We start from the raw sequence: 24,293 nt of genomic DNA on the forward strand, positions 1-24,293 counted from the left end.
TTAAGCAGAAGCCTTGATCTCTTATATATTGCACATGTTCCCCTCCCCATGTAATTTTTTTAGGGTACTAAGAATATGAAATTCTTAGATGTTTCCGTTTCATTTATATTTAGGGAAATGAAGAAAAAAAAGCTTCCAAGTGACTCAGGGGATTTAGAAATGATAGAAGGAAAGGACAAAGAGAAAGAAAATGCTCTACACATTGAAACTCCTCAGAACACCAGCAGAAATGTCCCGGCTGTGCAGCCAATGAAACGAGGACAGAAGGTAATACAACTTTGGGGTGAGCTGTTAAAGTTAGTACTACATGATTCACAAATGAAGTTGTGAGGTTTAAATGAAACAAGATGTAGACAAAAGAATAATGCTGTGTGACTTCTTTTGAAAATTAGTTGAAAAGATAGTGTTTAGGGAGCATAGAGATCACTGTTCTGTTCTTTTAAGATCATCTATACAGAAGCTTTCATGTTATGTAGAAGAGTAATAGGAGATTGTGATTTATTTGCCAGAGACACTCAGCTAATAACTGGCAATGCTGGTCTCCATTGATAATTTAACTCAGTGGTTTCTTTTTCAGTTATTAATGCAATTTTGGTTACAGTTCTTACATATTTTATAAAGGTAAGGAATGAAGGAAGAGGTAGTGGGTATAGACTGTACTTTAAAAAATGTTGTAGCAGTGTAAAGAGATTGTGAGCTGATGTATAGGTATATCTTTAGGAAAATTAAATTCCTTTGAAATCTTAGTAAAGATCATGTTTTATCTTTCCTCCATCCATAGTAGTCAGAATTTCCTATGTTTTTTTCCAGTGGGCTTCATATAAGTGAAAGGATATACTATACATATGGAAGGGAAGAAATCAATTCATATTAATATGTAAATTCAACATGAAGTCATTCAAAAAAGAATCGAGATTTTAATTAACTTGATAAAGTAATTCTGAAGTTCATTTGAAAGAGTAAATACCAGAGAATAGCTAAGAAAATCTTTTTTTTTTTTTTAAATACAATTATTTATTTATTTATTTTCGGCTCTGTTGGGTCTTCATTGCTATGCGCGGGCTTTCTCTAGTTGTGGTGAGCGGGGGCTACTCTCCGTTGCGGTCCGGGGGCTTCTTATTGCAGTGGCTTGTCTTTGTTGCGGAGCACCGGCTCTAGGCGTGTGGGCTTCAGTAGTTGTGGCTCACTGGCTCAGCTGCTCCACGGCATGTGGGATCTTCCTGGACCAGGGCTCGAACCTGAATCCCCTGCGTTGGCAGGCGGACTCCTAACCACTGCACCACCAGGGAAGTCCCAGAACATCTTGAAAAAGAAGATCAAGGAACGATTTCCCTACTAGGTAGTAAAACATTTACTGTTAGAATTATTAAAACAGTATGTGTTAACAGGAACAGCCAGATAGAAAAGTGAGGCAGAATAAAATCTACACATAGAACCGTAAACTGTGTATTTTAAAATTTAGTATTTGATAAAGTATTATTACAGATTGGGAGGGTATGAAACATTAAAAATTAGTGGCTAGTCATGTTTTTAAAAATATTGAAGTAAATATCAGGTGGAGAAAAGAACCATCAATAAAATTGAAAGACAAATGACACATATGGGAGTGGGGAAGCAGGGATCAGAGAAATGCTTATGTCAACAAGGGGAATTTTTTCACCCATCAAATTAATAATGTGTGTTCAGTCATTCAATAAAAGTTTGAATATATACCATGGGAATTTCCAGCAAGAGTCCTCTAACAATTCAGTACTTCCCTGGTGGTCCAGTGGTTAAGAATCTGCCTTCCAGTGCAGGGTACGTGGGTTTGATTCCTGGTTGGGGAACTACAATCCCACATGCCATGGGGCAACTAAGCCTGCGCACTGCAACTACTGAGCCCGCGTGCCGCAATGAAAGACCCCGCACACCACAGTGAAGATCCTGCGTGCCACAACTAAGACCCAAAGCAGCCACATAAGTAAATAAATAAATGTTTTTTTAAAAAAGAGTCCTTAACAATGCATTTGCCCTCTGACTCACTCAGCAATTCTTATTTTTAGAAATTTATCCTAAAAAAATCATATGTATGCACTAAGGATATTCATCGATTTTTTTTTTTTTTTTTTTTTTTGGCCACACCGCACGGCTGGTGGGATCTTTGTTCCCCACCAGGGGTCAAACCTGGGCCCTTGGCAGTGAAAGCGCACAGTCCTAACCATTGGACCACCAGGGAATTTTCATAAGTCAAAGTTTATAATTGCAAAAAATCTGAAAATCTTAAATGCCTAATAATATAAAATAACAAAAAATAACGTGGTGCATTTATACAACGAAATATTCTGCAGATAAGTTCCAAGGCAAATCCTGATGGAATATTTACTAAAATACATTAAATTTTTAGATTATTTTGTGGAGAACTATCATCTTTACCATATTGAGTCTAACTGTTCGTGAATGTGGACCATAAGTACATAAGAATATTTTATATTCTTCAATAAAGATATATTTCCTTTTAGAGTCTTGTACATCCTATCTACTCCTACTTATATTGTCTTACTTTTTGTAAGTGGTATATTTTCATTTTTTATTTATTTATTTTTGGCTGCGTTGGGTCTTCGTTGCTGTGCACGGGCTTTCTCTAGTTGCGGCAAACGGGGGTTGCTCTTCATTGTGGTGCACAGGCTTCTCATTGTGGTGGCTTCTCTTGTTGCAGAGCACGGGCTCTAGGCACGCGGGCTTCAGTAGTTGTGGCACACGGGCTTAGTTGCTCCATGGCACATGGTATCTTCCCGGACCAGGGCTCGAACCCATGTCCCCTGCACTGGCAGGTGGATTCTTAACCACTGTGCCACCAGGAAGTCCAGTAAATGGTGTATTTTTAAAACTTCCACTTCATGGTTATTAGTTACTGGTATATGGAAAGACAGTTTTCATGTGTAGATCTAGTATTAGGCAGTCTCACTGAATATTTAATATTTCATCTACAGATGAAATTCAGGCAGTCACTGTCTACAAATAATGGCTCTTCTCTTCTAATCCTAACATCTATTGTTATTTTTCTCACCTTGTACTGGCTCAAACATCACTACAGTGTTACATAAAAGTAACAATAGTGTGCTTCTTTGTTATACATTAAAGGGACTATTTCTGTGATCTTTAACATTGTAGGATGTTTCTTGTGGGTTGTTGATAAATACCCTTTACAAAGGGCTAGTTTTAATAATGATGAGTTAAATTTTATTGGTTTTTCTGCGTGTATTATTTTTCTCCCTTCATGAGTTAGTGTGGTAAATTACCTAAGAAAATCTCTTAAACTGGCCCCTAATACTGTCCTTGCCTGTTTTTGGTATCTAGGTGATACCAGCTTCATAAAGCAAGTTTGATACTTTTCCCTTTTTCTGCTCTTTAGTACTTTGTGTAAAATGGAGATTGTTCCTTGAAATATTTTTAGCAATTGCTTATAAACCCGGGCCTGATATTTGGGGATATATGGGTAGAGTTTTAAGTTCTAACTAAATTTTTTTAGTGATTATCATTCAGGTTTTCTGGTTTTTTCAAAGTTGGCTTTCCTAAGTTATATTTTCCAAGAAACTGTTCTTTTTATTGGGTTTTCCATTTCTTGGTTCAATTTATTGGTAATAGTGTTTATTTTATTCTTGGGGTTTTTGTTTTTTGAGGTGTAATGTACACATAGTAAAATGCACAAATCTTGTTTTTAGCTCAGTTTTTATATGCACGTATATCTGTGAAACCATCACTCAGAATAAGACACTTGAATGTTTATATTACTCCAGAGGGCTCACTCTTGTCCCTTTCTATAAATAGTATCCCCACCAGAGAAAAACATTATTCTTTAATCACTGTAGATTATTTTGCCTGTTTTTGAACTTTATGTAAAAAAGCAATCATACTGTATATATTCTTTGGTCTGGCATCTTTCACTCAATCTTATGACTCATCCATGTTGTTGTAACAGTAGTTCATTTGCATTGCTAAATAGCATTCCACTGATGGATCTGCCACAATTTCTGTCTGCTGTATTGTTGATAATCGAAGACATGTATCTTTTAGGTTCTCAAGTGTGCATTTCTGTTGTGTATAGCTAGGCGTGGAAGTGCTGGGTTATAGTGCACGCATTGTGTTTGGCTTTAGTAGATATTACCAAACAGTTTTCCAGAGTACTTGTACCAATTTCACATCAAGCAGTGTATCAGAGTTCCAGTTGCTTCACGTCATCACTAACAGTTGGTATTGTTAGCGTTTTTTTTAAGTCATTCAAGTGTGTGTATACTGAAACTTAATTTGGCTTTAAAAAGTTGGGTTGTCCAGCTTTTTTATTGATTTATAGGAGTTCTTTGAAACCCTGAATACAAGTCTTTTCTTGGTTATATGTATTACAACTACTTTTCATGTTTCAAGACTTGCTTTTTCACTTCTGTAGTAGTGGGGTTTTTTTTTTGATGTGGACTTTTTTTTTTTTTTGTCTTTATTGAATTTGTTACAGTATTGCTCCTGTTTTATGTTTTGGTCTTTTTTTTGGCCCAGAGGCATGTGGGATCTCAGTTCCCTGCCAAGGAGCGAACCCACACTCCCTGCATTGGAAGGTGAAGTCCCAACCACTGCACGGCCAGGGAAGTCCCTGTAGTAGTGTTTTTTGATGAGCATCATTTGTTAATTTTAATGAAGTCTGATTTATCAGTCTTCTATAGTTAGTGGGGTTTTGTGTGTCTTGTTTAAAGCAATCTTTAAAATTTTAAAAATTTGTTATTTGGGCCCTAGCTAAGACTAGTCAAGATAAAAAGTCTTTGAAGGTGAAGCCTGTATGTCTGTAGTTTTAAAAACTGCTCGGGTGAGTTGGATGTGTACCCAGAGTAAAGAATCAGTAGTTTAACTGATAAAATTCGAAGTATTGATAGCCTCTAAATACCCAGCTAAGCTTTGCTGCCTTATTTCCTATTCTTCCTCTATATGTGTATCCTGATGCCAACCAAGTGCGATGACTTGCTGTTACTACTCTGCTGTCTTTACCTTATAATCTTGCTGTTCATGTGTTCCCAGGTACTATGAATCTTTTAGTTTTGCTTTATATCTTCCCTGAAATTCTTGCTCAAGGTGAAAAAAATGTCTCCTTTCTCTAAATTATCTTAAAAGTAAACTTGTTTGTATTTAGAATATTTTGCATTAATTTGTCCTTACTCTTCTGTGTATCTTCTTTTTCCACCAGATGGTAAATTGTTTGAGGGTGAGGACTATGGTTTATCCATCGTTATAGACTTCATATTGTTTGTTATAATGGTGCCTTACTCAATAAACAATTTTGACACAAATAAAGTAGCACCTTCTCTTTCAAAACATGTGCTGACATTTTTTTTACTGCTGAATTTTTTTTATTTTGTAGAGTAAAATGAAAAAAATGAAGGAAAAGTACAAGGACCAAGATGAAGAAGAACGTGAGCTCATCATGAAATTGCTAGGGGTAAATAACATCTAAAAACATTTTCTTCTTTTGTTTTTCAAGGGCATCCAGACCACTGCCTATCATATGCTTTACATTCAATACTTTGTTAAAATACTGACAACATTAACTTTTTTTCCCTCTATGAATTGAAGTCAGCAGGTTCAAACAAAGAAGAAAAAGGGAAGAAGGGGAAGAAAGGTAAAATAAAGGATGAACCAGTGAAGAAACAGCCCCAGAAACCTAAAGGCGGACCAAGAGTTTCAGACAGCATAAAGAAAGAAACTCCATCCCTTGAAGTTACAACTCATGAGTTACAAGACTTGGCTGTAGATGATCCACATGATGACAAGGTAAGGCTACCACACATGTGGGCTTTTGCTTCTTAATTAGGGTGACCAACCATCCCATGGTTCCCAGGACATGGGATTTACAGTGCTAAAACCAGGATGAGTGGTAACGCTATTCTTAATGGAAAGTCATCTTGGAAATACAACCTAAAAGACTAAAATTGCAGTATATAAGCATAAAATTGGTAGTGTTGATAGCTCATAAAAAGTTTATCATAAGCCATTAGAAAATTTTATGGAGAGGCTAGATTCTGGTGGGAACTTGGTTAAAATAAAACAGACAATTAGGATTATCTTGATGACGAGTGGGAAAGGAATTTGCACTTTTCTAGGTTTTTCTATAAGAATATGTTATAGTATCTTACATGATGTTGAACCTAGCTACACAGTGTGAGATGTTAACAATTTTTCCAGTTAATATAGTTGCCTTGTGTCTATCAACTGAATACAAAAGCCCAGCCTTATGTGTATCTTTTTTTTTAATCCTGATTAGCTATTTTTTTCTTATTTATTTATTTATTTTTGGCTGCGTTGGGTCTTTGCTGCTGCATGCGGGCCCCCTCCAGCTGCGGCGAGCAGGGGCCACTCTTCGCCGCGGTGTGCGGGCCCCTCAGTGAGGTGGCCTCTCCCGTTGCAGAGCACAGGCTCTAGGTGCGCAGGCCTCAGTAGTTGTGGCACACAGGATCAGTAGTTGCGGCACGCAGGCTCCAGAGTGCAGGCTCAGCAGTTGTGGCAGACGGGCCCAGCTACTCCGCGGCATGCGGGATCTTCCCGGACCAGGGCTCGAACCCTTGTCCCCTGCATCGGCAGGCGGATTCTTAACCACTGTGCCACCAGGGAAGCCCCCCTTACGTATATCTTCTTGCATGAATAGATACATCTTATTGAAATTCTGAACAAAGGATTTATTGTTTTATCAATTTGTAAAAAAAAATTGTTTCACTTTGTATTTTTATTTATGGCAGTTAAAGCTTTGGTTGTAACTGTGTGCTCTATTCAGTGCAGGTAATGCTTACAGGGATCCTAAGTGATACTGTTTTCTATTTTCCCTGAACAGTGTTGTTTAGTAATATTAAAACTCATTTTTGTCCTCAAATTTTTATACTATTTATTCTGTAAATCCTAGACTCAGATATTCAGAGGTGTTAATTATGAATGTTCTTTCATCAATAGATTATCTTCAGATAGATTTTTTAAATGTGAATAAGCAAATAAAATTAAGCTTATCGTAACATGTGAAAAATTCATCCTAAAACTGTTGAACAGAGACTAGCAAATAAAAGTTCTGTTCACCAGAATTCTCCATTTTCTTTCCCCCTGACAAACCTATCAAGCTTATTTGTCACTTTAAGTTGTCCTAATAGCATTCACTACTTTAGCATATATTCTGTGGAAGTCTTTTTTTTGAAACTTTAGGGAAACAGTCTTTTTTCTCTTTGAATGGCATTGCTTTCTGCTATTCTGGATACACATATTAATTTACTCACAGTCTTATTTATCACTTTTTCTTTCTCCTCATAGTTTTTAATGGTTTGGGATTTCAATTTAAGTTATAACTGACTTTTAAAATTTTATATATTTGGAACAGGAAGAGCAAGATCTGGACCAACAGGGAAATGAGGTATGATTTTGTATTGGGGTTCCTACTACAACACTAACTGCAATCCAGTTCCCAGAATACCTGACACACAACTTCTAACTAATTTAAAACTTAAAACACTAAGAAAAGACTACAAGCTCTGGAGTCACACATTCTGGGTTTGAATCCCAACTTTACTACATATGACTACAACCTTGGAAACATTCTTTATGCCTCAGTTTCCTCATCTGAAAAATGGGGATAATGGCCCCTACTGAGAGAGTTGTTTTGAGAATTAAGATAATATACATAAAATGTTTAGAAAAGTTCATGGCATATAGTAAGCACTAACTGTACCAAGTGTTTTGTCCTAAATCTAAATTTACTCATGGTGTTAAATAAATATGGGTAATCTTGAACGCAGTCCACAAAATGGGAACTCTAAGAAGCCATAGAATTTCTCCTTAAGGACAGGCATGAGAGAAGACTGTTCTAGCCCAGGGTTTCCCAGCTTTGGCACTATTAACATTTTGGAGGAGGTAATTCTTTGTTGCAGGGAGTTGTCCCATCCCTGGCATCTAACCACTAGCAGATGTCAGTCGTACTCTATTTCCTCCCCCAACATCGCTTCAGTTGTGACAACCAAAAATGTCTCCAACAAGTTTTTTCTCCCTTTCTCTTAAATGTTTCAATAGGCGCCATTTAAAAAATCATCATTAAGCTCTGCTTTATTGCTCCGAAGGGTGTAAGACTGTTTATCAGAAAATGATAAAATATATTGATTCTGACAGTGTCTTATTAGAGTTTTCCTCTTTTAGGACTGGTATAAATTATTTTTATAATCGTTTTCGTTTTCCCTTTTTAGGAAAATCTGTTTGACTCTTTGACGGGGCAGCCACATCCTGAAGATGTACTCCTGTTTGCCATTCCAATATGTGCCCCATACAACACCATGACAAACTATAAGTAAGTCATCATGCGTTTACTCAAACTGCTGCCACAGCACTGACTCATGAATCATTTTGTAATCTCTATTTAGTAACACATGCAATTCCTTTTTAAAGATACAAAGTGAAACTTACTCCTGGAGTTCAGAAAAAGGGAAAAGGTATTTAAAATCTTTTTTTGAATTATGTTTAAACATTTCTTGACTGAACAGAAGTAGATTTTTCTATTTTCTATTTACAGCTGCAAAAACAGCCTTGAATAGTTTCATGCATTCCAAGGAAGCAACAGCAAGAGAAAAAGACTTATTCCGCAGTGTAAAGGTAAAGTATTCCTCTAGAAACTTCTGGAGACTGGTGTTGCAATTAAAAATGTTAGCAGTTATTGCTTTGTTAGTAGATGGAACCTGCAGCTATTATTTTGGTAGAAAATGCGGTCTTACTAGAAGCAATATAAAATAAGTAAAATCATATTGGGTGAAAATTTTAGAAATGCCATTCTTTTGACAGCAGAGGACATATAATTGTCATAAAAGAAAATATGATTGTGAAGATACTCAGCAATTCTTTTTTTTAGGACACGGATTTATCAAGAAACATTCCTGGCAAAGTGAAAGTGTCTGCACCCAATCTTCTGAATGTAAAAAGAAAATAGCTGAAATGAAATCCTAAAATATTTGAGAAGAGTCAATTTTATAGCCTTTTGGAAGTTCAGAGATGAAAACATCATGTAACAAGACTTCCGCATTTAAAAATAAACTAAACGTTGCCTTGTATTCGCCAAAAGGACATTTTTTTTTTCCAGTTTTATAGAGAGGAAACAGTGTCTATGATAGGATTTCCTAAAATACCTGTGGACAGCTAAATGCTAATTGTATACATCTGTAGTTATCCTCCTACATTTTCTTGAAATTTGGGAGGTTAATATTAAGTATTCATTTCATGCTGTAAAGAAATGGAATAGTGAAGTGGCTCAACTGCTTAGACTGTTGACTTGGTAGTTTGCTGTATATAACGTCTATCTATTACAGGCCAATCACAAGTTTTTTTCCTGGTGGTGGTGGGGATTGGGGGTGGTTAAACATTTAGGATTAAGTCTTGAAAACCCTAAGCAGTGAAAGAGTAGACTTTCTTCTGCCTTTACCCATATTAGACCAGATTTTAAATACTAATCAATCATTTCCGTGACTCAGCTTAAGAGATAACACCTAGAAGAAATTGGTGTTGATAACTTCCACGCATTTATACACCTTTACTTTACTTTTCATCTTAATTTCCTCCTTGTAATCTCATTCAGCTCTGTGCAATTTTATTTTCCACCTCTAGTAATTATCAGTAGCATGTTACAGAGTATCTTAACCTATAATATCATAAGTGCACTTTTAGGCTTACCACTAAAGACTCCTGACCCAGCTTTTTTCTTCTGTCTCCTAAGAGAATGGAGAATAAAGTCATACATTACTTCCATTCCTTATGAGCTACAAAACTGTTACTTTAAAATAATTAGATAATAGCTGCCTAGAGTCAACATGAGCACTTGCCCCAGCCCCTATTCCAAAGCATTAAGGTCAAAGGGTACTAAACAGCTGTTGGTCCTTCCAAGGTTTCTTTTACCTGCTTAGCCTTATCGAGAATATTTTTCCTTTTGAAGTTACTGTTTGTTAAAAACAAAAACCTTTATGTAGCCTAGTGTTGTAAATACAACATAATAGACTACTCGTGCCATTAAAAAAACATCTGAAATATTCATGTCTTTCTTTAAAAAATAACTTCACCATTTTGATAGTGGTAAGGATAATTACTATAATGTTTCTATAGGTATATATCCTGATGTTACCAAATAGGAAATATAATAACCATTCCTTGGGGTAAAAAGCCCAAGTATTAATTTACTTTTGTTTTAATAGAAGACAGTTACTGATGTTAAATACATTTATTGTAAACTTTAGACACAAAAATAGGTTCTCTAGGCCATTCACATGCACACTAAAACTAAAAAGCTGCAAACTACAACAATGCACATAATTATATAAACAATGTCACTCTGATGTTTACAGAATTGCTGTCCATGCAAGTGATCAGAGGCACTGTCTATGAAGCCTTAAGATCCAGAAGTGTTGTTACTACCAAACCTCTGATTAACACTGTGAAGTAAGTGTTTTGGAAGGCAGTTCCACGAGCTGGCTAACATTTCTTTAAAGCAAATGACTGCTTCTAAGCTTAGCCTGAAAGTGGACAAAGAAAGAGAAAAATAATTTCACTTTATGGTTTAGAAGTACATTCACTTGAAGAACTACCAAAAAAGAAAAAGCACTTTAAAGATTTTCATAGGAACTGGATAGTTTTAACAGTGAAGGCTTGCTATTGCCCTTAAATTATCCATAAACCTGTTTTTTCAAAAGCACTAATTTAAAGTGTTTAAGAAACACAATTTAAAGTAAGTACCAAGTAAAAAGTTACTTACCTTACAAGAGATTTTGGTTGAACTGAAAATATAAGTATTTCATTACTGTGTGCCTAAAAAACAGACATGAAGAATATATTAAAAGTACTTCACAAGAAAGCTTCAGCAATATTATGAAGTGTCCTTTAATAAAAGGTAGTGTACTTACAGCCCTGTGATGGACAAGAAGGTTATTGGCACACCCACCAAACACAATGACTTCTCCTTCATCACTGGCACAAGCTGTATGCCATAATCTACATTTAAAACAAAAACTTGAGTTTGAAGTCACCCTGAACACCAAACTGATCATTTATACTACAGAATAGAGATGATGAAATAAAGACTAAAGATCTTTAGTGCAGCTCAAAACATAATGGTGAGATGCAGTTATCTCAAGGAAACGTAGCAGAAGCTGGAAAAATCAATGTCTGTTTTATCTGGATGTTACCGTTTTATCTTTCTGGTCCATTCCTAATTTATGCAATGAGGAATGTGAACTGAACTGTTCTCTAGGTTTTTGTTAGCAATAAAAGTCTTACGGGGGATTAGTGGTATATGCCCTCTGCTGCTTCTCCTCTTTTCATAGGCAGGACCAGTTGGCCTTACACAAAACATCTGAGGGATGCTGACTCTGCCTGAGTGAACAAAGTATCTTCAGGCCTGATAATTCTGTGGAAAGAATATTTGTGCCAAATGACGTCTTAGCGGCATGACTGTACTTAGGTCAGAGGTGTGGGGAAAAATGCAGGCTGACATTATCCAAATGTGCTTTGAACACCAACTTTGCATCATTTCCTTTAGCAGTCTTTGTAACAATTCTTTTCGAGATTAACAAGAAAAGTAACTATCAGTGTTTTAATAGGCTCTTTTTGGATGATCTGACTTCTTGATCTTTGTTATACAGCACAACCGCAAATCTGATTGAAAGTTCTTGATTCTCCCTTCCCAGCCCCTCCCCCCCACTGCCATAAACATTCTTTAGGGTTTTGAAATTCTCTCCTTTCCAGTTCCTTTTTGTTTTTTTTAATGAAAAATCTAGAAACAGTTCAACTCAACCTGACTAAAGAGCTTGAGTATAAATTTTAACAATGTCAGTAATTTTATGATGAAGCAAAAGTCAAAATCCAGCCCTATTTTTCATACACAGATGATAAAATAGAAAGCACTGATACTAGGATAACATTGGTTTTCTCTTCTTCCAAAAGCTACAATGTTAAACCTTAGTGACTGCTAGGGTTCTTATAATAAGAATGATAAACTGAATGCAGCCCAGTCAGATTTCCTCAATCATTACCAGTCTTGTACATCTCTATGGACCTCATTCATTCAGCGTAAGAATTAGCTTTTAAATAGTTCATACCTTGGTTTTTCAGTATAGGGATGATTAAACTGTATCCATTCGTTTTTACTGATGCAGTAAGTCCAGGCATCACCTGATTGAAGCAAAGAAAAAGAGCTATGAAGTATGTTATTCTGTTAACGTGACATTGATATTTAAAGAGCATAGCTTTAGGGCTTCCCTGGTGGCGCAGTGGTTGAGAGTCTGCCTGCCGATGCAGGGGACATGGGTTCGTGCCCCGGGCCCGTGAGCCATGGCCGCTGAGCCTGCGCATCTGGAGCCTGTGCTCCGCAACGGGAGAGGCCACAACAGTGAGAGGCCCGCATACAGCAAAAAAAATAAATAAATAAATAAAGAGCATAGCTTTAGTAAGAACAGTAATAAATCAGATTTTGAGTAGATACAGAAAGTATATTTCCTTTTTTTCCCTGCAGTTAACCAAGTAAGCCCTTTGCATGTTACAGCCCTTTAGCAGGGCAAAGTGTTCCAGGTCATTTTTTTACTGGACCAATGGATGTGTCATGAAAACAACTATAGGTATGTTATAGGATCAAAATTAGTAGCAAACCTTCTAACCAACCCTATAGCCCTCTGTTAAATTTAAAATACTGATTTTTTTCAGCTATTCATATATTACTTATGAATTATATTTAATAACTTTTTAATGTTTTTAAAGTACTTACTTAGTGGCTGTTTATCAGTGGTAAATCCTCCAAAGAGAAAGAGATGATCTGAAGAAACTGGTGTTAGTGAGTGCCAAGATCGGCCAACTGGGCATATGCCTTGTGGAATTCTGAAAATAACAGCTAAGTTACAATATCTACATTTAAAAGCCGCTACTGTATTTAATGCAGAGAAATACTAAAGAAGTTTTCTTTAAAAATTTATATGGAATTTTGAAAAGAGACTTTAAAAAGTCTTCTTGGTATTAACTACATGCTTTAGAATGAACTACTTTCTTTGAAGGAAGAGTCAACTTTAGATCTTTTCTTTTCAATAAACACTGAGCACATGCTATGTGCCAGGCATAGTTTATGGGAACTGAAAATTTTAAAATTCCTTCTTTAAGGATTTAGTGATTATGTTTACTTAAATTCATAGTTACAGAAAATGTAAGCAAGTACATTATATACTAATAATAGAGTAACGGAAAAATCCATTGAAATTTCTTTGAAAAACTTTTCTAAATAATTATCTAAAATGATACCTACAATTCATTCCACTCCCATGTATCCAGATTAAGACAGTGAAGATCATTCATTCTAGCATCCTAGAAAAGGATAATTAACTAGTTATCATTTTGAGTAATTCAAAAGCAAATCATTGAAACTGTTTTATATACTCACTCGATATCTGCCTCCAAACACAAAGCCTTTGTTTCCAACAGTTGCACAGGCATGGGCAGCACGAGGTGAAGGTGCTTTACCCTAGTAAGGTCATAAAAGCAATTTAATAAATAAATGAATGTTTTATAAATACCAAAAAGAGTCTACTCTGGATGTGGGATAAGAATGTGCAAGACACTTGAGCTTTTAAGCTGAAGTGCAAACTTATAGTAGACAGCAGTACTGCAGGCTGACTAGCAAACTGGGAGTTTCTGAAATACATTACTGAAGGGGCTAGTTAATACAATAGAATGCTTGCTTGCTTTACTTTTATCTTTTAAAACAAAAGCTAGCATATTATATGACATCTGTGTCAGAGGAAAAAGAAATCTAATATTTGAGTAACTTAAATTCCAATCCAACACTAGGTCATTTATTACAAACAATACCACTTTAACAGCTATTCGATAATAGATGCTGGGCTAGTCTATACATTCATTAAACTTTTTTGAGTTTTAAACTCCTTGGACAATAACAAACTGCCAATTTTACACCACCTGCCAACTCCCCTTCTCGTCTAAGCAGACTTGCTTTAATAATTCATTATTCTTCAGTAACTCACAGTAGTTATAGGCTGGCTCCAGACAAATGTTTCAGTGTCTAAAATATGTACATGATCATTCCATCCTCTTGGATGACTTGAATTCTACAGAAAATAAGAATCTGAGTTATTTTACAAATAATGTTCGTAAAATCATATAGCCTTGGTCTGGTTTATTAACAGAGCAAAATGAACAAAGCTAATAGCAAACAAAGTGTATTATTTCAACAGACTAAGCAGGCCATATGCAAATAAGAAACTTCATTTACCCAAAACGATGTTTCATCAAATTCAAAAGTTCCCAATACTTTATCTTCAGGTAAATATCCATACCCTCCAAAAAATATTAACCTGTTTGATAAAAAACCAAGACATTAAAAAGTCAAACATCCACAGGATACAAGAGATTTTTTAAATTTTGTCTTATCCATGAGTTGAGAAGGCACACTTGAGTATATAAAACTGCTTATTCAAATAATAATGGCTAATATGGCTAACATTTATGTCTTAGGTGCTTTACCATCAATTCACTTAATCCTCATGGGCACTCGAAGGCGTTTTCTACTGTTACAATGGTTATTGGTTAATGATACTTGGATGGCAAAGCAGTTTCCAGATAAAAACCCAAACCTATAGTGCTGCTAACTCACTTGTTTTTATATACCCAGACACCAAGTTTGTCCTTTGATGATGGAGGAATTCCTTGGCAGTCAATTCTTTCCCAGTGTAATACTCGGTCTGTAGACCTTGAATCCAGCATGTAGAACTGTCAGAAGCAATGATTTCAGTTAGATTTGGTTACATAAAAGAAATTCAACGTTGGCATTTAATTTTATTGCGTTCATGCTAATAAGACTGTCATCTAATTCAGTACTACTAAAAGTAGTACTGCAGACTGGCTGCTTGTCTGCAAAGTGTTAACTGGTCTGAGTCTAGATAAGAAATTTTTGCCAGAATGTAAATTACCTAAGTCACTGTGTACCCTGTTTAGTTCAGCTTATTTTTTTCTCATACCACACTTTTTTGATGAAGGAATAGAACGTGTGTTGATTTACATTCTTGGCCTTAGATAGGCACTTTGAGTTGTACTGATCTAATTTACGGGTATCAGGATGGTATTACCAAAAAATCAGACTTAGTAATTCATCTTCAAATTCAATTTAACAAACATGTCTTAAGTGCCTACTTAACTCTAGGAGCTAAGGATAAATCTTAAAAGATTAAGTATTCATGTATCTTTCACATCCAGGTATTTAAATAAATCTGACTTTTTTTTTTTTTTTACTTAGACTCCTAAAGCTCCCTTTCCTCAACTCTAGTCAGTTACTACTATCATTTCTCTGACCACTCCCCTAAAGCCACAGCTTCTCTTTTTCCCAAGCTTCCTCATGTTGTGTCAAACTTAGATTCTCCCCCTTGGCCCTGAAAAATACATGGCTCAACTACAGCCTACAGTAGGGCCTCACAAAACCTTTTAAGCATGGAACCCTTCAAACAAAATCTTAAAGCAAAAGCCTAAATATAAAAATAAGGGCGCTTCCCTGGTGGCACAGTGGTTGGGAATCCGCCTGCCAATGCAGGGGATGCGGGTTCGGGCCCTGGTCCAGGAAGATCCCACATGCCGCGGAGCGGCTGGGCCCGTGCGCCACAACTACTGAACCTGTGCTCTAGAGCCTGCAAGCTGTAACTGCTGAGGCCTGTACACCTGGAGCCTGTGGTCCGCAGCGGCCACACACTGCAACAAAGGGTGGCCCCCACTCGCCACAACTAGAAAGAGCCCGCGTGCAGCAATGAAGGCCCAACAGAGCCAAAAATAAAAATAAAATAAATTATTAAAAAAAAATAGGGCTTCCCTGGTGGTGCAGTGGTTGAGAGTCCGCCTGCCAATGCAGGGGACACGGGTTCGTGCCCCGGTCCGGGAAGATCCCACATGCCGCGGAGCGGCTAGGCCCGTGAGCCACGGCCGCTGAGCCTGCGCGTCCGGACCCTGTGCTCCGCAGCGGGAGAGGCCACAACAGTGAAAGGCCCACGTAACGCAAATAATAATAATAATAAGGGCCTGAAGAAATGGCTCCTCTGTTTACAACATACCCAACAGGAATCTGGGTTCATTGTGACAAGAGGCACAAAACTTGTGGCCTTCCTATGAGCAAATATCCAACACATGTCCCCCTGCACCTCCACGTGGCTGCTAGGCAGGACCAGTGGGACAGGGCTCAATATTGGAAGAAAAGCTACAGTATTTAGTGGGGAAGTTTGCCACCAAGAGCCTGTCAGGTCCACTCATGCATGGGCCATGAATGGTCTTATAGACATAAAGGCTTTGAACCTCTCTTTTCAAGGAAAAAGAAAAATAGATTCCAATTCTGTCATCTGGAAAAGGCAAAACTATGGAGACAATAAAAAGATCGATGGGGCTTCCCTGGTGGCACAGTGGTTGAGAGTCCGCCTGCCACAGGGGACACGGGTGCCCCGGTCCGGGAGGATCCCACATGCCGCAGAGCAGCTGGGCCCGTGAGCCATGGCTGCTAAACCTGCGCATCCGGAGCCTGTGCTCCGCAACAGGAGAGGCCACAACAGTGAGAGACCCGTGTACCGCAAAAAAAAGAAAAAAAAAAGATCGATGGTTGCCAGGAGTTTGGGGGGAGAGGAGAGATGAATACACGGAGTACAGAAATTTTTATGAGCAGTGAAATACTTCATATGACATTATAATGATGGATATATCTCATTATATTTGTCCAAACCCACAGAACGTGCAACACTATTCAATTAAAGTGAACCCCAAGGTGAATTGTGAATGAATAAATAAATTAAATTAAATTAAAGTGGAGCTACACTTGTTAAAATGGAGGAGGAAGGGGCAGTCTGGAGCCTGCCCAACACCATATGCTCCTCTCACACACGTCCCAAGGCATCTCAAAGAAATCCCTAGAGTTCCTAGAAGTGCAGTGTGAAATTTGAAACCCCTTCAGCCATATGCTCATCTACAGCAAATCACTTGGCATGTCCATGAACAAGATATTTGCTTATACCTCTGCATCTTGGCACCTATATCTTGGCTACCCCTTCCAATTGTATGATTCTATTCAAGCATCACCTCTTCGGTGAAGACTCTTCATTTTTCTGTTCCTCTGTCCTACCAAACACAATGGTAAGGATTCTTTTTCAGATTCAACAATTTTTACTGAGCCATTACTACGAGCCGACTCTGTGTTTCTCTTTATGATATGCTACTGAAATCGTTTACTTATATGTGTCCCTTCTAGAATGTGAGCTCCTAGAGGCGGGGACGGTGTCATTCATCTCTGTCTCCAATGTCTAAGCAAGTGCTCAGCATTAAGGTGCTTACTAAGTTGCCAAATAAATGAATTTTTAAGAGTCTATCTATATCACATGCACCTTTCTGACTGCATCTGTCTCTTACTGGCCTGAGAGAAAAACTGATACCTTTTTCCTATTCGGTAAAGATGTAGACTAAGTCTGAACAACAGTATCTTATGGTGCCAGGTTATAGGAATGTTAGTATATAAAATCTGTCAGTGTTAATTTCTCCCTATGGCTTTTTGAGTTGTGGCATGTTAAATTTTACCCTGCCCGCCCCCTTAACTGCATCTTGTTTTCATTTAGTTTACTAATATTCATCTAATACTCCAGGGTTCTGAAAGAATAAGTAGCTGCAAAGAACACAAAGAAAAACAACCTAGGAAGTTACTGCACACACCTTACCAACCAAAGCTGATTTTACAGAAGGCCCAGGTAAATACCGGCTGGTAGACAAAAATACTAAAATGCACATTCATACCATAATCAAGTACATGTATTTTTTAACTGGAACAAGAATAAGTATGGGCTAACCTTAGAAATCTGAAGTTGTCTGAAAAAGAACAAAGTTGCCTTAAACCATAATCCTTAGAAACACTAACCTTATTCGTATTGCCTCTTGAATGGTGTCCTCCAAACAAGTACAGCACCCTGTCTACACACACAGCACAGCTTCCTGACATAGAAGGAGGAACATCACCCTCAGTGTTAATTTTTTTCCTAAGGGGGAAAAAACTGAATGTAAATAGATTTCCCAAAAAGGAAGAAATGCAAAAATCTATTCATTCTTCTAATTCTATTCCCACAATAAAAGAAAAAATAAAATAAGCGGGCTGAGTAGCTATGTCGAGGGTCTCTTCTAGCTCTAAAGTTAGTTAAAAGAATGAACTCATCCCTTTCATCCATTCCACAGGCTGTGCCAGCAGGTACTTACACATGGCAGCATGGGAGGTTCTAAAAGCCTGCGTGTCATTTTATTCTAGGAGCAAACCAGCTTACATTTCTCAAACTAAATTGTTTGCTTTTCTACTTACTTGGCCATTAATGGTTTTTTGATGGTTTTTTGTTTTTGAGTGGGCCAAGAACCCAAAAGAAAAAAAACTTCAGTATGTCAGTCCTGACAGATTAATAGGTGTTTTTAATTCAGTTACCTTTTAGCCATTCAAACGAATCTGTTTCAAACCTTATGTAATACTCCCAACACTCAGGCAGTGCCTACTATAGGCCAGGCCCTCCTCTGAGTGCTCTTTACATGTTCTAACTCGTTCTGAATCTAAAAGTGAATCTGAATCAAAAAGCTAATAATCCTAAGATTCAGAATATTAATACAACACTCAAGGTCTTTTGCTCAGAATATCACTTCATCTATGCTAACTAAGCTTTAAGTTTTTTATTTGTTTTTGGCTGTGCCATGTGACACACAGGATTTTAATTCCCCAACCAGGGATAGAACCCTTGCCCCCTGCAGTGGAAGTGTAGAGTCCTAACCACTGGACCGTCAAGGAATTCCCAAGCTTTGTTTTGATAGGCTTAATTTGTAAAATTCCTTATGGGGCTGAATTGTTAAAAGAAAATATTAGAATTTCCATATTAAAGGAATACTATTATAAATGTCCAATTCTCTAGAAAAAGATCATCAAACAGCTAGATTAACACTGACTGGCTATGTGCAAAAATAATCCTGGTTTACTTTTAGTTGACCTTTTAAATCAAGTGGAACTACTATTCTCCTAGTTCTGAGATCTCTAATATGCTGAAGTATGTAATGCCAAAGTTTTCACAAACCAAACCATGGAGAAAACTACTTTATAAATCCCTAAACACAGCCAACCCAGTATTTTGAGAATCACATTAATTCTGCTAAGAACATACTCCAGTAATACTGGTATGAAACTGGCAAAAGGTCCTTTCAGAATATCCATAGTTTGTATGCAAATTTAAGTTAATTTTGTTTTTTAGGCAAAATGTACTATTTCAAAGGGATTTGCATAGAAATTTTAATATTAGAGCTCATTGAAATAGAATACTACCTTTATTTCTAGCAGATACAATCTGGAAATTCTTTTCTCATTCAAGATAGCACACAACAAAGACAACATCTTGAAAAAAAAATATATGGAACTTTTATTATATTTCCATTCCAGGATTTGAAGCCTCTACCTCTTTAATATTACTATAATACTTGACACAGCTCTGAACAGAAATTTCTTCAAGGTCATAAAAGCATCTAGTAATTACTGAACTACTAAAGAGATGCAAAAGCATCTAAGCTTAGCAGCTAAGCTAAACTAGCAGAACACTGTTTTCAGACTATATAGATAGCTTAGCATCTTTAATTAAAGCATTTTTATACATTAGTGTGCGTTTTACAGAGTATGTTTTTGTTTGCAACCTTATTTGGATTTTTTTAGTCCCCCTCATAATATCCAGTTACCATCTTCCAGTCTCCATGTTGTAGATCCAGAGTTCTTCTCTAGGCAGATAAAAGTCATATAATCCTCTGACTTGATTACTCTAAGAAAAAACAAAGAAACAAAAAAAAATTGCAAATATAAAAAATAATTTGTATTCTAAAGAGGCACTATTGTGTATTTTATATTGTATATTGTATATATATTGTATATCTTATTTGAGATACTGAGAGTTATGAAAAGTTAAATAGGTTATAACAGTTCTATCAAATGCACAATCCTCCCTGCACCATGCCACATACTCAAGGTAATGCTTAATATAGACAGCCCTCAATTCAAATTTTTGATACAGCAGTTGTAATTGTGCAGGAAGTTACGAGATCTCCAGGTAATCTCTAAGGCCACTTTATCCTGAATAGTCCATGCACCAAATCTCACTTGCATGACTTCATGAGAGATTACCTGTGCCATGGTCAGCACGCTAAAGAAAGGTCTGCCTTCGACGTACCTAATCCTTGGGGCTTCCCTCATGGCGCAGTGGTTTTAAGAGTCCTCCTGCCAATGCAGGGGACACGGGTTCGATCCCTGGTCCAGGACGATCCCACATGCCGTGGAGCAACTAAGCCCGTGTGCCACAACTACTGAGCCTGCGCTCTAGAGCCCGCAAGCCACAACTAAAGCCTGCGTACCTAAAGCCCGTGCTCCGCAACAAGAGAAGCCCGCGCACCGTAACAAAGAGTAGTGCCCGCTCGCCGCAACTAGAGAAAGCCCACGCGCAGCAACGAAGACCCAACGCAGCCAAAAATAAATAAAATAGAGAAATTAGAAAAAAAAAAAAGTACCTGATCACTAACAGGTGATGTAGAGTACTCTAGCCATTCTCCCCTTTCACCCATCCATTCTCCACCAAGAAGCAGAGAGGGCAGAACTGAAAATATTAAGTCCCCATGCAAAATTTTGTTCTTGTTCTGATCCAGTTCCCTTCAGGTAACAGACTGAGCTTACCATATGCCAGAACTAGCTAAGTGCTGTCCATGGAGTGCTTTATTTAATCCTCACAACCACCATAAGAAATAGCTGGCACAGGTTTTTCAAAGAGGAAGGTGATTTGCCCAAGGCTGCTTAGCAAGGGACAGTGGAACCAGGATTCCCGCCTCCATTCCCTGCATTTGCAACTTCAGCCACTGCCTGAGCCACTTTCTGAACAATGTCGATATACAGTAAATTGTTGCAGTTCACTGAAATGGGTGTCAGAGACTTACAAGTTTGAGTATTACAGAGAATTGAACAGCTGGCCATGTAAACATTTCTCTTTCCACTCCACCACTTAGGAAAGGAAAGGCTGGAAGCAAAACAGCAGGCTGAGGGCTTCCCTGGTGGCACAGTGGTTGAGAGTCTGCCTGCCGATGCAGGGGACACGGGTTCGTGCCCCAGTCCGGGAAAATCCTACATGCCGCGGAGCGGCTGGGCCCGTGAGCCATGGCCGCTGAGCCTGTGCATCCGGAGCCTGTGCTCTGTGATGGGAGAGGCCACAACAGTGAGAGGCCCGCTGACCTGGAATACATCAGGCTGGTGGGAGGAGGAAAACTGACTTCTGTGTAGGAAGCTAAGGTTTATTGCCATCAAAACAATCTCCAAGGGCTTCCTGTTTGTGGTACTCTTAGGGTTCTAACCAAAATGGGGAGGATGGCCTGTTTTGGAACCACCAACTTACTTCATTGATCATGCTTCTCCACTGGCCTCAGCCCTAGGCATCCAGGCCCTCCACAACTCAGCTTCAGAAATCTTCCACCCTGACAACCCTCCTTCTGCCCACCTTCCTTCTTTGTGAAAAGTCCCATTCCCTCAACACTGCTGAGTTTTACAAATAGAATTACAAATAAAGTAGTTTAGGCTGAAGACTAACAGGTTTACTTTTCTCCAAGGGAATTATTTACGTTTTAATTAAGGTCACCACATACTGGCCACCTTCCTCCTACCAAATACTCTCCTCTGAACACATTCATTGGAGGCTGGGGAAAACATTCCAGATTAATTAGGATTGGCAAAAAGGAACCAAATGAAGTAATTAGGAAAGCTTTATCCCATCTATCTTTTTTTTTTTGTGGTACGCGGGCCTCTCCGGTTGTGGAGCACAGGCTCCGGACGCGCAGGCTCAGCGGCCATGGCTCACGGGCCCAGCCGCTCCGCAGCATGTGGGATCTTCCCGGACCGCGGCACGAACCCGTGTCCCCTGCAACAGCAGGCGGACTCGCAACCACTGCGCCACCAGGGAAGCCCCCATCTATCTTTTGAGAGTCATCTCAAAGACGGTCAACTATGATCAACTGTACCATAAGCTAAAATCTACTACCAGAATCAAGAAGTGCTTCCAAGTCATGGAAGGTACAGGTGTAGCAGACTAGATTTCAAGCAAATGGGGACGGGGGGAGATCATTTTTAAAACCAAAAGAGACTAAAAATATTTTCGGTAGGAAGAGATCAGAACCACCCCAGCAAATGAAAATAAGACGATTCTAGAATGTGGAGTGCTACTGGGAACCTCTAAAAGCAAAGGGCAGAACTAGTGAGAAGGTTTAAATAGGAGACACTTGAGTAGGATTTCCAGACAGAGGAAAAAAGAAGAAACCCAAGTAAATGCTCTAAACTGGTAACTAATCAGATTGTTCACGAGTAGGGGCCAAAGAGCCGCACTCTGTAGTTAAAGTTGTTCCTGTTGATTTTTTCGGTTATTTCTAGAGCTTTTCCATTAATTTTCTTAATAGGGATTTCTTGTGAAAAACATCCTTTCTCAGCTGAAACCAAGAGGAAAATAGCCCTGAAGCGTTCCAATAACAATGGGATGTAGCTGGGACGCCTGAACAGGTGGGAAGGTTCAATAAGACGATTCCTGCGGCCTTTGGGAATTCCGAGGCATTTTCCTACACTGCCGTCTCCCCATAAGTGGGCCACGGTATCAGTGGGCCACCTGAGCCCGGCTCCACAGGGTAATGTGCTCCTAGGTAGACCTGATAAAGGATAAGAGTGATCTCACACACCGTTACCTCTTATACACCCCCAACCCTTTTAAATAAAACACATTTCGCCGTCCTGCACCGCCCGCCGTGCCCTCCCCAGATGACGCTCGGATGTCAAACAGCGCGCAGGGCGGCCACGAGCAGCGTGGGACGGGGAGCGGGCTTTGTAAGCAGAAGGCGGGCGTGACAACAGACCAGGAGGCTTGGGACGGTAGGGAGACCCGTGGGAAGATTCCCACACTCGCGGAGAACAAGGGACCAACGGGCGGAGTCGCGACGTTGGGGCGCGGGAGGCGATCGAGGCGGCCGCTCTGGTCCTCCCGCCGGCCCACCGCCCCCGACCCAGTAACAGCCGAGCGACACCCGCCGCGGCCCGGCCACCTACTGACCTTGTAGCCGCCCCAGACGAACATGTGGCGCCCGTCGCTGACGGCTACGTGGCCGCTGCGTTCAGCGGGGCAGGCGAGTTCCGCGGACTCGTAGCCCTCATAGGCCGGCCCCGGGAGCTCGTCCTCCCGCAGGTCCTCGTAGCCATCGGCCATCTTGAGGCTGCACTTCGGCTCACCGACAATTCCCGCACCCGCGACGGAGGAAAAGACAAAGGAAAAGGAAGGAGACGCACGGTGGCGCGAGGCGAGGCGGCGGTGGCGAAAGGCACAGCGTTAGGGCCGCTCCCCGCCGCCCGCGCTCGCGTCCTCGCGGCCCGCCTCACCGAGACGGCCTCTCGCCGGCTGGCGGGGGTCGCGGGCGGGGGGCGGCGAGGACGCAGAGCCGGGAGCAGGGCGGGCAGGGGTCCGCCTCGGGCCGGTACCTGCTTCCAGCCCCTCCGCCCCACCTCCAGCTTGCTTCTCGCCGCAGACGGCCTTTGTTTACGCCGCGGCAGGAACCGCCCGTTCCGCTGACGCCGCTCGCCCAGTTCCGGAAGCGCGGCCGACGCTTAGCTTCCCCAGCGCCGGGTCATCCCAACCCCTTCTCCCGGACGGTCCGGTTCTGGGGCGCCCCGCCCTTTTCTTCGCCCGCCGAAGTCTAGGCGCAGAAGCTGGAGGCACTTCCACGCACACTCCGCGCCTCCCTTCACTACAAGGATAGGCTGAATTAGCCAGATTCTCGCAAAAAATGTTTCTTCCAAGAAGGCCTTGTTTGACTGAGGGATGTTCTCAAAGGTTTCACAGCCGGGAAAGGGGTAGCAAATTGCTTAACTAGTAAGTTTCTGGTCTCAGGGTCTCCAGAGTCAGAGCCCTGTCTTCCCGAGGACAAGGGGTGGGAGTGGCTCCTCTCCTCTCCCAGGTGGTCCCAGCCCTATTGCTGGGCGGCTTCCCGGCGGAGGTGCCGCTCGGTGCGCGTGGCATCTCTGGGATTGCGTGCCACCCCGACTGTGCCTGCAGAGCGGTTCACGACATCTCCTCTCTGTAAGGTCTTTTGGTTCAGCTGAAATCTTAATTTACTGCTGCATCCTCCACACAGTTTGGAAAACTGTGCTCAAAAAGTGCCTCAGAAACCTTCACCCAAGCCTTCAGGGA

General features: G+C 39.8%; 2 protein-coding genes and 1 non-coding gene across 10 annotated transcripts in view; 2 read left to right on the forward strand and 1 right to left on the reverse strand.

The window, feature by feature from the left end:
- Positions 1 to 9,775, forward strand: part of NEMF (nuclear export mediator factor) — a 52,987-nt gene extending 43,212 nt beyond the window's left edge. For both annotated transcript variants that reach the window (XM_019923938.3, XM_033851169.1), the window contains exons 26-33: positions 114 to 267; positions 5,381 to 5,458; positions 5,593 to 5,790; positions 7,376 to 7,408; positions 8,232 to 8,332; positions 8,431 to 8,474; positions 8,555 to 8,634; positions 8,888 to 9,775. In XM_019923938.3, coding sequence (XP_019779497.1) covers positions 114 to 267; positions 5,381 to 5,458; positions 5,593 to 5,790; positions 7,376 to 7,408; positions 8,232 to 8,332; positions 8,431 to 8,474; positions 8,555 to 8,634; positions 8,888 to 8,965 — 766 coding nt within the window. In that variant the 3' untranslated portion in view covers positions 8,966 to 9,775. The remainder of the gene's footprint in view (positions 1 to 113; positions 268 to 5,380; positions 5,459 to 5,592; positions 5,791 to 7,375; positions 7,409 to 8,231; positions 8,333 to 8,430; positions 8,475 to 8,554; positions 8,635 to 8,887) is intronic.
- On the reverse strand, positions 895 to 23,675 carry KLHDC2 (kelch domain containing 2). 7 transcript variants are annotated; one of them, XM_073800509.1, is made up of 14 exons: positions 23,163 to 23,673; positions 19,780 to 19,859; positions 17,948 to 18,065; positions 14,672 to 14,787; positions 14,291 to 14,372; positions 14,043 to 14,126; positions 13,442 to 13,522; positions 13,307 to 13,365; positions 12,779 to 12,888; positions 12,117 to 12,189; positions 10,923 to 11,010; positions 10,775 to 10,827; positions 9,703 to 9,740; positions 895 to 1,302 (listed from the first exon to the last, which is right to left on the reverse strand). In XM_073800509.1, exons 1-14 carry the CDS (start codon positions 23,313 to 23,315, stop codon positions 1,268 to 1,270), a joined length of 1,170 nt encoding a protein of 389 aa, XP_073656610.1. In that variant the 5' UTR covers positions 23,316 to 23,673; the 3' UTR covers positions 895 to 1,267. The 7 variants fall into 7 exon arrangements, with proteins under 7 accessions (XP_073656610.1, XP_073656609.1, XP_073656608.1 ...); XM_073800508.1 differs by having other exon boundaries at positions 895 to 1,335; XM_073800506.1 differs by lacking the exon at positions 895 to 1,302 and adding an exon at positions 5,347 to 6,585 and having other exon boundaries at positions 23,163 to 23,675.
- On the forward strand, positions 16,063 to 16,187 carry LOC117311490 (small nucleolar RNA SNORA11). The gene has a single exon (XR_004525686.1). It is a non-coding gene; the product is annotated as a small nucleolar RNA SNORA11 (small nucleolar RNA).
- Positions 23,676 to 24,293: the final 618 nt, after the last annotated feature.

The sequence above is a fragment of the Tursiops truncatus genome, chromosome 2 (genome assembly GCF_011762595.2).
Source record: "Tursiops truncatus isolate mTurTru1 chromosome 2, mTurTru1.mat.Y, whole genome shotgun sequence".
NCBI lineage: Eukaryota > Metazoa > Chordata > Mammalia > Artiodactyla > Delphinidae > Tursiops > Tursiops truncatus.